At 42.8% G+C, this 17,195-nt stretch overlaps 1 protein-coding gene across 2 annotated transcripts in view; it reads right to left on the bottom strand.

Moving 5' to 3' along the window:
* The window catches only part of UROC1 (urocanate hydratase 1), an 83,488-nt gene that overhangs the window by 27,031 nt on the left and 39,262 nt on the right, over positions 1 to 17,195 (bottom strand). For both annotated transcript variants that reach the window (XM_060239664.1, XM_060239665.1), the window contains 6 exons: positions 15,767 to 15,864; positions 11,235 to 11,307; positions 10,102 to 10,223; positions 4,276 to 4,346; positions 3,091 to 3,189; positions 1,095 to 1,194 (listed from right to left, as the gene is read on the bottom strand). In XM_060239664.1, coding sequence (XP_060095647.1) covers positions 1,095 to 1,194; positions 3,091 to 3,189; positions 4,276 to 4,346; positions 10,102 to 10,223; positions 11,235 to 11,307; positions 15,767 to 15,864 — 563 coding nt within the window. The remainder of the gene's footprint in view (positions 1 to 1,094; positions 1,195 to 3,090; positions 3,190 to 4,275; positions 4,347 to 10,101; positions 10,224 to 11,234; positions 11,308 to 15,766; positions 15,865 to 17,195) is intronic.

The raw sequence follows: 17,195 nt of genomic DNA, 5'->3' as shown, positions 1-17,195 counted from the left end.
AGGCCACACCTCCTGACAGCAAGCCAGCCAGAACTGTGTTCCTGTGCATTCCAGCTCAAAAAAACCTCTGCAGTTTCCTTGCCATTCTCCAAGGAGAAGGAGGAAAGTTTCATATGTAGTTGATCTTGTTTATGATCCTCCTTCCCTTTCTCTCTTTATCTACCACCTTCCCTCTCTTCTCCCTCACTCACCTTGCCCAGACCCTTCCCTCATCCTCCATTCCTGCTGTATCCTTTCTTCTGAATTTTGCTCAGAAGAACCTCAGTCCCACACAACAGACTCCAAACCTGCCATCACACCATTAACTCCTCTCTTATGCTTTCTCTCTGGGACATCACAAACATAACAACATGGATGGGAACCAGTTTTTGGACCAGCTCTGGAAGAATACATCTGACTTAATAGGATGGCTTCCACTAGCAATTGTTAAAAATATATTAATGGCTTATTATTCCCCTAATTTCTGCAATTTGCATTTATGTGATTTTACTGGTGCTAGGATAATTCCCAAGTCTACTGCTTTGCCTTTGTCTGCTTTCTTTCCTTGCTTTCTTTTGACATGTCAATGTTAGTTAAAGATGCAAACCTAGTTCCAATCAAAGTTGCTCCCCCCTCTCTGTCTCTGACCCCTCCACAATTTCACTCAGAATACTGCTTTCAAGACTGGGTGTATACATAAGCACAATCATTAATCCTTTGTTTTGGGGTTGGAAGATACACATGTAAAGGCCACACATGTGTAGCTACCTCTGTCACTTGGCAATAGACATCATATACAGTAGTTCTTTCCTCTGGAGGAAAGATGAAGGATAAGAGTGCCCTCTTTTTCAACAAATGAATACATACAATAAGGTTGCCAACCTCAAGGTGGCACCTGAAGATTTCTACTTTTACAGTTGCTCTTCAGACAACGAAGATCAGTTCCCCTGGAGAAAATGGCTGCTTTGGAGGGTGAATTCCTTGGCATTGTACTCTGCTGAAGTTCCTTCCCTCTTCAAACCCTTCCATCCCCAGACTCCACTCCCAAAATCTCCAAGTATTTCCCAACCCAGAGCTAGCAACCTTAACTGGACATATTGAACATAGCAGCTGACCTGCACAAAGTGCTGATCCATCATAGATATTTGACGTCTCTCTGTAAGGACTGTCTGTCCCACTTACGTCATGGTGATCTCGACTAAGGACAACAGGTCCCTGTTTTAAAAAACAGGAAAAAATGAAATATTTCAAGTGAAGATTATGCTGAATAATGGCAAAATGTATGGACTCTCACAGAAGTCAGCCAACATAGAGTTTTCATTAACCATTTAATTTTATACTAACTACCCAATTAAAATAATGATATGGTGTCTCAATAGGCCCATCTGTTTGCAAAATGGGTTAGACTATGGTGGGAAGCAGATACTGAGGCGCCATTAAAGAGAGATAGATCTGTTCACAGACCTCCCGAACCATTATCACATCTAGTTTGCCCTTGAGCTGATAGGATACAGAGTTTAATCCTGTTTTGTGCTTCTAGCAAAGCCTGCGATCCATTTGTATCCACTACAAGGATGGCAGTGGCCAAAACAAGATTCTGATAACATTTTAAAAAGAGACACAATATACACTAAAGGGTATGGGAGTATGACCTTGCATTTCAGAGCCCCAGAGAGTTTTCCTCTTAGGCTATGATTGTTTCATAAAACTATTTTATAATTATGGGCTCTTTGCAAGCACCAGAAAAGATCAATGGTATTTAAAATATGACAATAAACATTTCTAGAGTAACATAAACCAGACACAGCTCAGTCAAGAATTACCAGATTGAGTCTTTATTATGTTATGATTATTCATTTATAGTACTGAAAGATGCCTGATATTGCATCTTTGTTTGGACTGAATATTCTTAGGCCAACTGCTGACTGAATAGCCACTAATTCTCTTGATGGACATAAGTGCTACCTCAAGGCATATGTTAGCTTTAGTAACATCTTGTACTGGAAAACTCATGAGCTGAGAATTCGGTATGGAGACTGGCATAAGTGTCGGTCTTTGACACATGCTCCAGAATATCAGGGCCACACTGGAAACATGGGCCACCATAAACTATTCTCCACTCTGAAGGTGTGCTCTCTACCTGGGGCTAAAGGTTGAGTCCCTGGCTTTAGCTTTTCCTGGCTACAAAAGCTGGAGCCTGAAGCACAGCAGGAAGGCATTATTAATCTGTTGACCAAGCAAGGCTCTCAGCATTTACACCAAGACAAACTTATCCAAGGTTTCATATTGCCTATCAGTCACAAGATCTGATGTTGTACACTTCTATTACTTTCTGTACCAAAAGGGGGTTCCAAGGCCTTGCATTCAACCCAAACTGCACCCTTTGTGCAATTTCTATTGGTTTCTCAAAAACGTCTGGTTGGCCACTGTAGATCATGGAATGTTGATCTAGATGAGTGCCAAGATCATTATCTGCCCAGGGTGCCAAAAAAAAAACATGGGCCAGCCCTGGATGGTCACCAAACCAAGTAAATTGAGACTTGTGGGTTCCTGTACCAAAAACATTGAAAAACAGCCAACCCAGACCATATTCATCCATTAGACTGAATTCTACAAGGCTCCTAGTTCATGCCCAGGAATCTCCAAAACAGGACACTGTTAACTATGATGGCTTCCCAGTGTCTGTACCTAAAGCAGAAAAAACACTTTTGTTACCTTCCTTAATGAGAACAAAGGAAGCATATCCATGAATGAAAATTTATGAAACACTACAATGGATCATTCCAGATGGGAACAGAAATAAAGAGTAGGATTCAGGAATCTTATAAAATGCCACACCTATAAAGGATCAGCACAATTTGTAGCTAAAGCTGAGCTCATTTTAAACTATTACTCTTGTTAATTCACTACAATTTTATTGACTTCAAACAATTTGTATTTTATATGAAAAGTCTTTGCCCCATATTCTCCATCTGAATTTTGATCCTGTCAGTATGATATTAATATTCCCAGTAGATGGCTAGACCCTATTGCTCTTTTTCTTCCAGACCAATCTTAAACCAAAATTATCGGGTTACACTGAGTAAAGAAAAAAACACAGAGAGGCCATACCTTAATTCTTCCTTCAGCAATGCCTTGGTTAATAGCTACTGCAATAGCTACACGGCCATTCTGATCAGAATATAAAATCCTGGCTTGGGAACCTACAACCTAGAAAGTAGAAATATTGTCACAATAAATGGTCCAGATATGGCCAGAGCCAAATCCATTTTCTTTAATTGAAAAGCCAAGGATAGCAAATTTATGGCTGCCTATTATCCGGACTAAGGCATTACAGTTTTTGTTGGATTGTGTCATTATCTATGCTTAAACAATGAAAACTAATTATTCTGTGATTAGCTGCCATAAACCAGCATATCAACAACTTGAGACCTATAATCCAATATTATTTCCTTCTTGTCAGATAAGGCGCAAAAGACTAGAATTATTACTGGAAACTGGAAAGGAACTAGGATTGCAAAGAATGGCAATATCTGTAATGCTTTGTTCCTCTGTAAGCAATATTTGATCTGACAAGTGGGAACCTGTAAAGACTCACAGGACTCTCATCACTCCTCTGCTGTTTCCTCTTTCTCTTTCCTGCAAACCCCCATAGTCTATTTTTCCTGCTTCCTTCAGCCTCTAGACAGGGCCTGGAGATCCTTTGGAATAACAACAGACTTTATTTATTTGCATTTCTATCCTGCCCTTCCCAAAAACAGGCTCAGGGTGGGTCACAACAATAAAACAATTATATGATTTTAAAAACAACTAGCTAAAAACAAACAGACAATCAATTTTCAAATTAACAAATTCAGATGACGCAAAATGTCAAAAACCTAAACAAGTCAAAACCTAAACTCTAGCTGACACAAAACAGATGACACAAAATGTCAAGACCAGTTCTAAGCATAATTCACAAATGGGCCTGCATGCATCAGGGAGGCCATGTTGGTGTTCAGTGATGTCCGCTGCCTCAACTAAAGGCTTGGCAGAACAGGCTCCACAGGGCCTAGATCTCCAATGGGAGCTGGTTCCACCAGGTAGGGGTTGCCAGCTCCAGATTGGAAATTTCCTATAAACAAAGTGAAATAAATAAATTTGATAGGCAAGACGTCACTAAAAACAGAGACAAAACCAATTTGAGAACTGAATTATTAAACGCAAACTGGCAATAAGAGAATCCATAGTACCCATATCTGGACCTGGAAAGTATATTCTCTAGCCCAGGATCTCTAAGCTTCATGGTACACATACCAAATTATGCCTCCTGGCTTCTTCAATCCAGCGGATGTTATCACGGTATTGCTGCTTCACAGAGTCATTCACTATGAAAGAAATGAAGCAAAGAAATGGCTCATAACTAGTGTATATGTTGTACTAATTTTATGTGTCTGCTCCAGAGCCAGTATGCACATCAGCTTTGAGACCTGCATAAAAAAGGAGATAGACATGCACACCTCCAAGATGACCCCACTGGTGTTAAAGAAGTACAAGAAAAAAAATATGATCTATTGCCTTACCACTGGGCTTATATATAAATATTCAAGTCCCATGGGAAGAAGAAAGGATAGAGTATTCATGACCAGGTAGAACCTCCTGCAAAAGTGGCCTGTAAAATATATGCGCCAATGCTCAGGAAAGAGACATTACTTCACGCCCGTCCCAACATACTTTTCATAATGCTCAGCATTTGATAGCAAGATGCTTTAAATTATACAGTGAAGCTTGAAATGTCAGTCTTTGCAATAACAAAGACTCAAGACTGAAACATCTGCTTCCTTAGGATAACTGCCTTACACTACAAAACTTTTATGGACATATCATCTGTAAGGATAATAAGAGACAAATAAAAAAAATTAAGCAGGGATTTGTATAATGTAGTAGAGGAAATGCCATCGAAAACAGTCAGGGAATCGTCAGACAAGAAATGGCCATGGGAATTCCTGACTTGAACCTCTCTTTAAGTTGGTGTCAGCCCATGTTTTCATCAGTCTATAGTGCATTGTTTATGAGCATGAATGGTATAGAACTGGAATATACTTTCACCAAATTTCCAAATCTGCCAAATTTTGAAATTTGGGGAAATTTGACCCCAATTTGATAATTTGGTAATAAAATTTTAAAATCACAACTTGAAAGGAAAGTCCAAAATTCACCTGTTTACATAGACTGCATGATGATGGAATAAAATTAATTACACTCAATTGCAGGTTTACTGTGAGAGAATGGCTTCTACAGTGTGTCCGGTGTCGAATACGGTCTTCTGCACATTGTTAAATACTGGCCAGTGCATTAAGCCACCTCCAAAATCATTTGATATTAAATGCAGATGACAAATAACCAACATTCATCACCTACTTGAAGAGCCGACACCATTAAATAAGTATCAATTCGTCATTAAGATTTGCAAAGAATTCCAGAGGGAAGTTGTAGCTCCAGAGAAAGAATGGTGACATTAGCTCCTGTTGCAAAATCCACCATTTGTACCACTGTATTTTTAGAAGCTTTCAAGCAGTTTTTCTCCTCATCTTGTGGCTTCCTCTCTTCTTCCCAAGTAGATTTACTGCTATTTTAGTAGTCTATCTTTTCTTTGGAGAGGTTGGGAAGTTCTTCTTGAATAACTGAATTTCATTCGTCTTTCTTTTTTTTTAAAAAAAATGTTGCCAGTGCCACTTCACCCATGAAAACATTCCTATATTAGGCTACTTTGGCAGTCTTTGCTATTCACTGACCTTTATTTAGGTTTTAGAAGATACTAAAAGTATATTGTGATCTCATCCACTATCTCCAATTGCCAGGAAGTTGACTCCCTAGCGGCAAGGGTTATTATTTTTATTTGCTATTTTATTTGTACATCATTCCAACATCTCCACATACATTCTGCTAAGGTCTATTCTAGAGTTGCCAGCCTCCAGGCAGGACCTGGAGATCTCCCACATCTACAACTGATTTCCAGCTGGCAGAGATCAGCTCCCCTGGAGAAGATGGATGCTTTGAAGGGTGGCCTCTATGATATTGTACCATGCTGAGGCCCCTCCCTAAACCCCACTCTCTTTTGGATCCACCCCCAAAGTCTCCAGGTATTTTCCAACAGAGACTTGGCAACCCTAGTCTGTTCAATGGGGCTTTTTTTCAGGAAAGTGTTCTTAGGATTGCACTGTATGTCAACAACAAAACAGGTAGTTTTGGGTGTGCTGACTACTTGTTAAGAGTCTGATTTTGACTTAAAGAATGTTACAGGAAGTGATCAAAATATATTCTTCAAATATATTTCAAAAAGTGCAAAGCTAGAGCAAAAAAAAAAGTCCATATTAGTCATGTGCTGGTAATGTTCAGCCCACGCCAGTGTGAACTATTGGCTGTGTGCTTTGCTGTCCTTTCTTCTCTTCTTTTTTCCTAGCACTGAAGAAAACACGATCTAAAGGCCAGCTCATATCTGTATATACAAATTTTGAACACATGAAGCTTCCTTATACTGAATCACATCCTTGGTCTGTCAAGGTCAGTACTGTCTACACTGGTTAGCAGTGGCCCGTCAGGGTTTCATGTAGAAACTGATCACAAGACTTGCTTCCTGTTCCCTTTTTTAAAAATTGGAGATGATGAGGATTGAAACTGGACTCTTTTGCAAGACAAGTAGATCATACACCACTGAACCACAGCCCCTCCACAAATCAATTAATCATTCACCACTTGATGATTTGCAGCAGAATGTGAGAAATGACCTAACAGAAAAGACTTACATATGAGATGGTGCAAATAGTATAAAATAGCTGCCTGTGACAATTTATTCACACATGAGAGTCATCACTGAAGTCAAGTAAGGAACATATATGCAAAAGTCAGCCATGGAACCTTTCTTATACTCAAAAATGATGGTGAATGATAGAGCTGCATAACTGAAGAATGCCCCAAATTCAAAGAACTGAAATTGTGCTTTGGTCATTGTAGTAACTATATGCACAACTCCCCCCCTCAAGCCCCAGTAGCCCACCAAAGGAGCATCTGCAGCTCCTTATCTAATGGCCCCCTCAACTCCATGAGCCAGTAAAGGTGAAAATGGCACAGCACATAGTTAACAATTTCTGGGATGCAATTTTATGTAGATTCACATTTAGGACTGTAGCTGAAGTACTGCTTGGAGCTTGCATAGCTGTACCACAATCAGAGCATTAAATAACAAAGAGGTCAAAGAGGATTCCCTGTAAGGTTCCTTTTAATAGGCATCTTTTCCAGTTTTCATTTCTTACTGAATTCCTCTCTCCAGAGTTCTGCCAAGCACAACAGCAAATCCAATAATAGAACTGCTACCAAATCTGCTTCAGTTGGCTGGATTTTACAATGTCATTTTATATATACACTAGGAATAAGGCCCGTCATGAAGAAAAATACAACAGGCTCTAGAAAGAGGCTCAGGGCAAGTGCCCCCACACTTGCTGTCTTCCCACCCACCCAAGTGAAGGCAATCACTCCCCCCACCCCCATCTCAAGGGAAGCTGATCTCTGCCATCTGGAGAGCAGTTGTAATTCTGAGTGATCTCTAGCCCTCACCTAGAGATTGGAAACAGTGGTTCCCCAAGAGGAAATGGCTGATTTGGAGGGTGGAATCAGTGGCCCCACCCTTCCTCAAACCCTATCCTCTCCAGGCATTTCCCAACCTGGAGTTGGCAACTGCTAAGTCACACTAGCTGTCTTAGGGGGGCTGCTGCTGAACAGGAGCAAGAAGCCAGGCCTAGTTAAGTCATGCCAGTTAGGTGGCATCAAAGTCACCCAAAGGGTGCTGCCAGACCTAGGTTAGCCATCATCCAGGTGGAGCCTGAAGATCTTCTGGGATCACAACTGAACTCCAGACAACAGATCTCTCCCCCCTGGAGAAAATAACTGCTTTGGAAGGTGGACTCTATGGCATTATATTCAGCTGAGGGCAACACTGGTTGTTTAGCAACAGTCTCTGGCTAGCAGGTTCCCCGTGGGGAAGAGGGAGGGAGGGAGTGACAGGAAAGCTTCGGCGGGGGAGGGTGGGGTACAAATAAAATTTATTATTATTATTATTATTATTATTATTATTATTATTATTATTATTATTATTATTATTATTATTATTATTATTATTATTATTATTATTAAGAGCCAGCTGCCATGGCCTCTGAGGAAATGCTTCATGAGGCCACAGTAGAGCGGCAACCCTTTCTGAGGCAAGTTGATGGAGAGGACACAGAGAAACATCCGAGATGTTTCTGTCTCTGAGGTAAGACACTTTGGCAATTTGTTCAGCGTTCCTGGGCCTGCAGTAAGTGGGGGGGGATAGGGAAGTCAGCCAATGAGAGGGAATAACTGATGCATGATGGACCAGAGGTGGTGATTGATACATGATGCACCAATTATTTGTCGAGTGCATGGAATGTACCCATAAGCCAGTGGCAGAGCTCCATTTGGCCACCACCATAGGGGAATTATATATATAGATACATACAATTTCAATAGCCATTTGCTTGAGAGACAATATATCCTCCTAGCCCTATCATGAATTAAAATATTTTGGTATGTATCCTTTTGAATGGTGGGAAATGCAAGGCAATTATTTCTGGGGCTGGATGTCATACGTTCGGGGACAATAAGGAGCTCCTACTCACCAGAGTATTTTTGTGGTGGACCACTATGGTCCTCAGTCCAGATACAGTTATTTCAGTGTCAAACTGTACAAATCAAAAGTAGTCAGAAGCAAGCCCCTATGTTGTTTAATACCAAAGACAGGTACTCCTTTTTAATCAAGTAAAGTTTGGGATGTCACTAATAACATGTTCATGCCTATCCTCTCAACAAAACCAGATTTGGAAGCCTTGCAAGCAACCCATGCAAGGCCAGTATTCCTTTGCAATCAGACCAATCAGGAGAAAACTACGTTAGATTTTTAAAAAGCAGAATGATAAAAGCCCATGTAGAAAAGCTTCTGTTAGCCCTTAAAGTGTGTCAACATGAAGGATATGAGGTATATTCTCAACATATATTTCAGAATATGATCTAACTAACAGTGCAGTCTTAAGCAGACCTGTTTTAAGTAGTCTTAAACTGCCCACCTGGATCAGATACACATGGTAGGTAGACCTAGTTGGTAGACCTAATGCCAAACATGTGAAATCTCAAATGCAAAAGACAGGGAAATTTACTTCATGTGGAGTGAGCCAGAATTTGGTGATCAGTGTCTCGTTTGCAAGACACAGTGAACTGCAAGTATTTCAGAATTATCCATTGGTAGGAGGACTATCTGCAGTTCATCCAGGACTATTAGCCGGGTGGGGCCAATGGATGCTTCACCTCAGCCTGGTTCACCTCATCTAACAATTGTTTCAAAAAGAGACTTTCAATTTGTGACATGAAAACCTCTGCTGAAAATAAAAAAGGTTTTAAACAATGGATGACCTAAGGCCTGTCACATTCCCTCAGACTAACTTAGAGTATTACTGCAAGGATAACACAGGGATAACAGTACACTGCCCTGAGCTCACTGGAGGAAGAAGAAATAGATGGATGGACTTATCAATATCACCCTTAGTATGTTTTTGTCCTGAAAATAAAATCCCTCTTTAGCTATTATGAGTGCAGATATGCCACTGCACAAAATGATTAAGAGGTGAGTATTTCTTTAAAGAAAGTGTTCTTTAGAAGTAGGTAGAAGCTTCTGGAAGTAATTGATTGTATTCAACTTACAAATTTCTTACTTTAACAATTTGTAAATATTAAAATGCACATATACACTTGCATTTGGAACAAGGCAAACTAGGTGATTGCCTAGGGTGCCAGCCTTTGGGGTAAACCAAACTGGGCACCCCCATGTGACTCTGTGATGTTATCAGTGCTGGGGGGGGGGGGGGGGAGGCACCAGAGTTAGCCTTGCTAGGGTACCAGACTGTCTAGGGCTGGCCCTGGGAACAGGCCTACAGAAACTCCTTATGAGGAACTCCTGGGTTTTCCATTCATTCCTTTGGAACTCCACTTGGAAATACAGCTACCCCACCTAGCAAGAAAGGCTAGTTATGTCCCTGCATTCATGTAATGTTTGGAAGTGGAATCATGCCTCACCTTCCTGAAGCACAGCATCTTCAAGCACTGATTTGGCAACATCATCAGTGACTGCCAAATCTTCTGGGTTGCCCGAAGTACAAACCCACCGAAATGGGCCAAATCCCAAAGAAAAAATGTCACTGGAAAGAGAATATGCTTAATGATTAGAAGATAGTTGAAATTCCTGCCATATTTATCCTGGCAGTTAGCAATGCTTTTCTTTCATTAACTGAAGATGGAAGAATTTCAAAAATTTCAAACAAACTAATCCAAACACAAGGCTCTTTGGACCTTTGTTTCAGAATTTAAACAAGGCTGTGCAAAGAGGCATAAGCCATTGTGCATGTACATTCATAACCCACACCTGTCATGAACATGTTCTGAAAGAAGACCAAGAGTTTAATCAAAGCAGGGTATTTTATGATTCAGCTGCAAGCATCCACAGATGGCATACATCTAGTTTTGGTCCCAGGCTGGTTGGAGGCAAAGGGCCAGTTCCACCCTGCTCTCCTATGCCTTTAGGCAAAGGTATCATGATCTAGCACTCACTACCTCTGCCCTCAAGAGGCAGACACAAGAGATGTGTGAAAGAGGCCAGGTGTGTGAAGCTGGAATGCACACCAGAGGCCTTTGCACCAAAACAAAGGTTTCTTGGACAGATGCTTGTTTTTTTGTGTGCTATCCAATGTTTGGAGTCTTGCCCATGCATCCTTTGTGCCATTTCAGAAGACTCTGAGCCAATGTTTCCTTTCAGCTGCAAAGTCTTGTAAGCAAAAATTCTATTTTGTGAGCTACTGGCATTAAAATTGTGAGCTACTGCATAAATTATTGTGCTCTGGGGTCATCCTTCCTGAGCTAAGACAAAAATGTGTGAGCTGCAGGCTGAAAAATCTGTGAGCTAGCTCATGCTAATTCAGCTTAGAGGGAACACTGAGTACTCTCCAACTTTGTGCAAGGCAGCAACCAGGTCAAAATCAGTGGGGGGTAGGGAGAGAGGGATGCAACATCTCTGAAAAAAGTCTCTTCAGATTGGCTGTTTGTTCAGCAGCTCTGTTCTTCCTTTCCCACATCCTTCCCAAAGCACAGACACATCATGTCTCATTTCTTTAATGCAGCATTTGCTGTTCCTTGTTCCACTTTCCCCTGCTTACCCCATAATGTGTTGAACATAAGATGGATATCGGAATTCTCCTTTGTTGGCTCTTTCTTTTCCAACATCAGCACCTTCAAAAGAACTCTGGTTATTTAGACAGAATTCAATCTATGTTCAATAAATTCATATGGGAGAAAAAATAAAATCTAAGATTCACAATCAGGGATTACAACAGACATGGGCCAATGATAGGTTGGTTATCACTAGTTGGTTAATGAGGTACCAAGCCAAAATAATTTGGAAATCTGAGCAACATGGAATAAATTGTCCCTTAAATAATTGGATTTGGAAGGACAAAAGGCATTGTGTTGATCCCAGAACCATGCTATCTGAGCAACCTTAACTATGTTGTAGGACTATGGGGGTGTAATCCTCCTCTAGTATGTTGGTTATACACCATTTTGACTTCACAGAAGCTTATATATCCAGTAACTCTGAGGTATGGATCAATTTGGGCCTTACAAGGGTAACTGATTTTGTTAGAGATCACACAATTAGGGCTTTTTCAGACTTTGAATGAGAAAGAGAGTTGCTGCTCTCCCTTTCTTTTAGTATCTCCAAATTGAGAACTTCCTATGAATAAAACAATCTCAGATGAACATTTTTCAGCCTCTTACTAAACAGAAATGGCTGATGGGTACAAACTATGGACTGATGGCAGATCCAGAATGTGAAAGCATAGTTTATAAAGGCAGATGGGGGGGATCGAATAAATACTTCAGAAGAACTATCAAAATACACTAAGAAATTATAGAAGCATCTATTAACATGAGAATAATGGATAATAGAAAGAAAGAGGAAGAGGAGGAGACTGGATTTATACTCCACCCTTCACTATCTTAAGGAGTCTCAGAGAGGCTTACAATCTCCTTTCCCTTCCCCTCTCCACAGCAGGCACTCTGTGAGGTAGGTAGGGCTGAAAGATCTGACAGAAATTGTTCTTTCCAGAACAGTCTGTGACAGTGTTATGGCTGACCCAAGGTCACTCCAGCAGTTAATAATAATAATAATAATACAATTTTATTTATATCCCGCCCTCCCCACCGAGGCGGGCTCAGGGCGGCTAACAACATTTCATAAAATTACACAGAGTTTAAAACCACATTAAGTTTAAAACATTCCAGTTAACCAAGTATTATACAGATTTCCAGGTGCTAATTCCATTTATAAATGATAATAGTGAAAGTCACCCAACAGCGGTCTCTCAGCCAGCAAAGGCCATCCTGAAAAGGGTGGTCTTGCAGGCCCTGCGGAACTGGTCAAGGCACCGCAGGGCTTGCACTTCTTCCGGGAGCTGGTTCCATAGGTGTGGAGCTGTGATGGAGAAGGCCCGTGTACGGGTATTTTGAAGTTTGGCCTCCTTTGGTCCAGGGATAGTCAGCTGGTTCTTCCCTGCTGACCTCAGTGCTCTCTGGGGTTCGTATGGGGAGAGACGGTCCCTCAGGTAGGCAGGTCCTCGGCCATATAGGGCTTTAAAGGTAATAACCAGCACTTTGTAACGAACCCGGTAGGTAACTGGCAACCAGTGCAGTTCGCATAGCCCCGGCTGTATGTGCTCCCACTTTGGGAGCCCCAATATCAGCCTAGCCACCGCTTTCTGCACCAGCTGCAACCTCCGGGTTCGGCACAGAGGCAGCCCCATGTAGAGGGCATTACAGTAATCCAATCTTGAGGTGACCGTTGCATGGATCACTGTTGCTAGGTCCCGGCGCTCCAGGAAGGGAGCCAACTGTTTTGCCCGCTTCAGATGGAAAAACGCTGACTTAGCTGTGGCTGCTACCTGGGCCTCCATTGATAGTGAAGGCTCCAGTAGAACTCCCAAGCTCTTGACCTGGTGCGCCGCTTTCAGAGGCACACCGTCAAAAACTGGGAGAGGTATTTCCCTCCCCAGGGCGCCATGACCCACGCAAAGGACCTCTGTCTTTGTTGGGTTTAGCTTCAGTCCACTCAGCCTAAGCCAAGTTGCCACGGCCTGCAATGCCAGGTCCAAATTCCCTGGAACGCAGTCAGGCCGGCCATCCATTAGCAGATAGAGCTGGGTGTCATCTGAATATTGGTGACACCCAAGCCCATACCTCCGGGCAATCTGGGCAAGGGGGCGCATATAGATATTAAATAGCATCGGGGAGAGAACTGCTCCCTGCGGCACCCCACAATCAAGTGTGTGCATCTGGACAGCTCACCCCCAATTGCCACCCTTTGTCCCCGACCCCTGAGGAAGGAGGAAAGCCATTGTAGGGCTAGCCCCTCAACCCCTATGTCAGCGAGGTGGCGGGTCAGTAGCCAACAGATCTAATAACATCAGCACTGCCACGCCGCCTCGGTCCAGATGCCACTGGAGGTCATCTACCAAGGCGACCAGCACTGTCTCCGTCCCATGACCTGGACGAAAGCTGGACTGGCAAGGGTCTAAGACGGAAGCGTCATCCAGAAAACCCTGCAACTGCAACGCCACTGCCCTCTCAATAATTTTACCAAGAAACGGTAAATTAGAGACCAGTCGGTAATTTGCCAATTCGGCCAGGTCTGCTGTACTTTTTTCAGGAGGGGACGGACCAAAGCCTCTTTCAAGGGTGTTGGAAAATGCAAAGGACATCTAAGCTCCCCCTGGCAAGATTTAATCAGCCAAGAGGGGCAAGGGTCCAAATCACAAGTTGTTGGGCGTACAGAAGAGAGAATTCCGTTGACTTCCTCCAGGCTGAGCGGGCTGAAGCGATCCAGAGCAAAATCGGAAGACAGGCACAGTTGCATGAGAAGGAGTGGGGAGTCAAACCCAGTTCTCCCAGATGGGCGGCTGCGCACTTAACCACTACACCAAACCGGGTCTCACTGAAAACACTGAAAACCATGTATAGGTAGTACCTTATTCCAGACAAATTAGCAAAAATGGTACCCACAGCTTCCAACTTGTGTTGGCATTGCAGTAGGAGTACAGGGTCTATTTTATATATCTGATGGCAACGCTTGGTGGCACAAAAGTATTGGCTTGCAATATTTAAGGCACGAAATGAAATTTTAGAAATCAAAGTGCCATGCAATCCCAGGATAGCACTTTTAAATATTCCCCAGCTGAGGTCAGACGCACATAAACTGATGAGATGGGCATGAATGAAAGCCAGATGCATGTTGGATTTTATGCGGTTGTCCAAAAATCAGCATCTGGCAATGGTCGTTGGCTCATTTGTGTCCCATACTGCCACGACTGGACTTTTTTGATAGTACATTAAATTTGGACCAAGAATGCTTCCAACGACTCCCTTGCGTACTTTCTATGTTTGAACACTCCATCGTAGCTGACTCGTCACAAGCGCACATTCGCTTCCCTGCAAGAGCCTACTCCAAATGATATCACTGTGCCAGCAATTGTTGACTCAGCCTTCCAACCTTCCAAGGTCAGTAAAATGAGTACCCAGCTTGCTGGGGAGAAAGTGTCATGACCGGGGAAGGCAATGGCAAACCACCCTGTAAAAGGTCTGCCGTGAAAATGTTGTGAAAGCAGCGTCACCCCAGAGTCGAAAACAACTGGTGCTTGCACAGGGAACCTTTCCTAAATGGGGAGTGGGGAGGCAGATCGCCCGTTGTTGCTGTCTCCCCGCCAGGCGGGGAGATGACAAAGGCAGTTCCCGGGCTTCCCACCCCCCTTTAAACACCCAGGTGGGGTGTTTAAATGTGAGGGAAAGGCAGATCATCCACCTTTGCCTTCTCCCCACCAAGCGGAGAGATGGCAAAGAGAGCTCCCGTGCTCCCCCCCCCCCATTTAACACCCAAGCGGGGTGCTTAAATGGGGGGGGGGGGAGAGGAAGATGACCCACCTTTGTGGTCTCCCCGCCAGGTGGAGAGATGGCAAAGAGAGTTCCCGTGCTCCCCCCCATTTAAACATGCTGGTGGGGTGTCCCTGTTTTTTGTGACATGCCCGTTCCGGCCTGTTCTAGATTTTACCCTGTCCCGTTTAAACGGGCGAGGAGGAAGATGACCCACCTTTGCCATCTCCCCATCAGGCGGAGAAACAGCAAAGAGAGTTGCCGTGCTCCTCCCCCATTTAAACACCATGACGGGGTGTTTAAAAGGAGGGGGGGAAGGAAGATCACCCGCTTTTGTTGTCTCCCGGCCAAGCGGAGAGACAGCAAAGAGAGCTCTTGGGCTTCCCCTCTCTGGCCGGGTGTTTAAATGGGGGGGGGGGGGGGGCAGATCGCCCACCTTTGCTGGCACCTTTAAAAAAAAAAGACAAGCACGATATCCCACAGTACTTCACTTGCGTGAGTGCGGAATGCCATCACAAAAAATGAGGTCCGGTTGAGACCTCTGATCAACCAACGACGGGACCGATGTGGCTCAGAACTGAAGGATGGAGGGATGTCTGATCAGGAAATTCATTGTAAAAAAGCTGCGGAGTATAATAGTGATGTGTTAGGGATGGATTTAGTGGTCAGTGTGACCGCAGTCCCCAGCTGAAATATATGAAAAAAATGAAACCTTTAATTAAAAACTAATAATTGTTGCTTTTTGCCCCAGAACAAAGTATCTACTCACCAGCTCTCTGAGCTTCTAGAAGAAAAGCATTTCCATAATCCCAAAAAAACATTCCTTGGTCAGAAAGTTTGTTGATAGCAGCTACTTGTCTTCTCAGACTAAAGATGAAAAGTCACATAATAAATTCCAACACCATCTGTCTGTTTACATGCAGTATAAAATGATATGATCACTAACACATCCAGCACATCCAAAAATTTGAGACATTTGGATGATTTGAGAAGGAATGAGTTTGAACACAGAAAGATCTTGGAGGGATGAGGGAGATGAAGTTCAACTTAGCTGACAATTTTTTTTTTTTTACCTTTTTGGCAATAAAAGGGGACTGGGGGAAATCCCCCAAAAGATCTAAAGTTTGTTTTCTTCAAACTTGTTCATGGATTAGTTGCTACTTTGGCTGAAAGAAAGAAAGCTAATACAGAATGCCTTTCCTCTTTTAATAATAAGTTCAAAACCTATTGAATAAGTATTGTCCTCATTCAGAATTAATTTGCTTTCTCTTAATTACATAATCATGTAGCCAACTATGATTAGATATGTGGTGACATAATGTTATCCCTAGCCTGGATGGCCTAGGCTAGCCCAATCTCATCACATTTCAGAAGCTAAACAGGGTCTGCCCTGGTTAATATTTGAATGAGAGACCACCAAAGAACTCCAGGATTGTAATACAGAGGCAGCAAACCACCTTTGAATCTCTCTTGCCTTGAAAACTTGATGGGCTCGCCATAATTCAGCTGAGACTTGATGGCCACTTCCTTCTGGCATTCTTTGGCATTCTGAAGTGAGAAGTGCCAATGAAATACATCCATGTTGATATGAAGTCAGAGTCACTCAATTAAGGCAGGTATTTCTCCATGTACTTTCAAAAAGAAGTCATTTGCCTACATGCCTGCAGAACAGCATTAATCATGGAACTTGTGTGAGACTGATTTCCCACTAACCTTACCTTGCTCTCACTCTCCTCTTCTCAGTGGGGCTTCCATCGGATTTTGCACAAGCTGCCCTGAGGCTGCAACTCACTCCGCCTTTCGCGCAGCAAACAAGATCCTCTAAAAACCAGTTTCTGTTTGTCGCACAAAAAAGGCAAAGCTAGTTGCAGCCCTGGGGCAGATACTGAAATCCAACAGAAGCCCCGCAGAGGAGAGGAGTGTGAGAGCAGCATAAGACTAGTGGGAAATTGGTATGACTCTCCAAAAGTCCTCACATCCATGGTCATAACCCAGGCTTGCATAATAAATAACAATAACAACAACTGAAGCTCTCAGAATGTCCCTCACAAACAATACAGACGTCCCTGGTAATTCAATCATAAACCCAGGAAAAGCCAACAACCCATCCCTGGCCATTGTCATCATGTTGCAGTCATACCTGCCTTCTTTGAGAATCAAATCATATGCAACTGGACCGATATCCTAGTCCCCAGTGC

The sequence above is a fragment of the Heteronotia binoei genome, chromosome 5, assembly GCF_032191835.1.
Source record: "Heteronotia binoei isolate CCM8104 ecotype False Entrance Well chromosome 5, APGP_CSIRO_Hbin_v1, whole genome shotgun sequence".
In the NCBI taxonomy this organism is placed as follows: domain Eukaryota; kingdom Metazoa; phylum Chordata; class Lepidosauria; order Squamata; family Gekkonidae; genus Heteronotia; species Heteronotia binoei.
The sequence above is the reverse complement of the archived record's forward strand: the minus strand, read 5'-3'. Positions and strand labels throughout refer to the sequence as shown.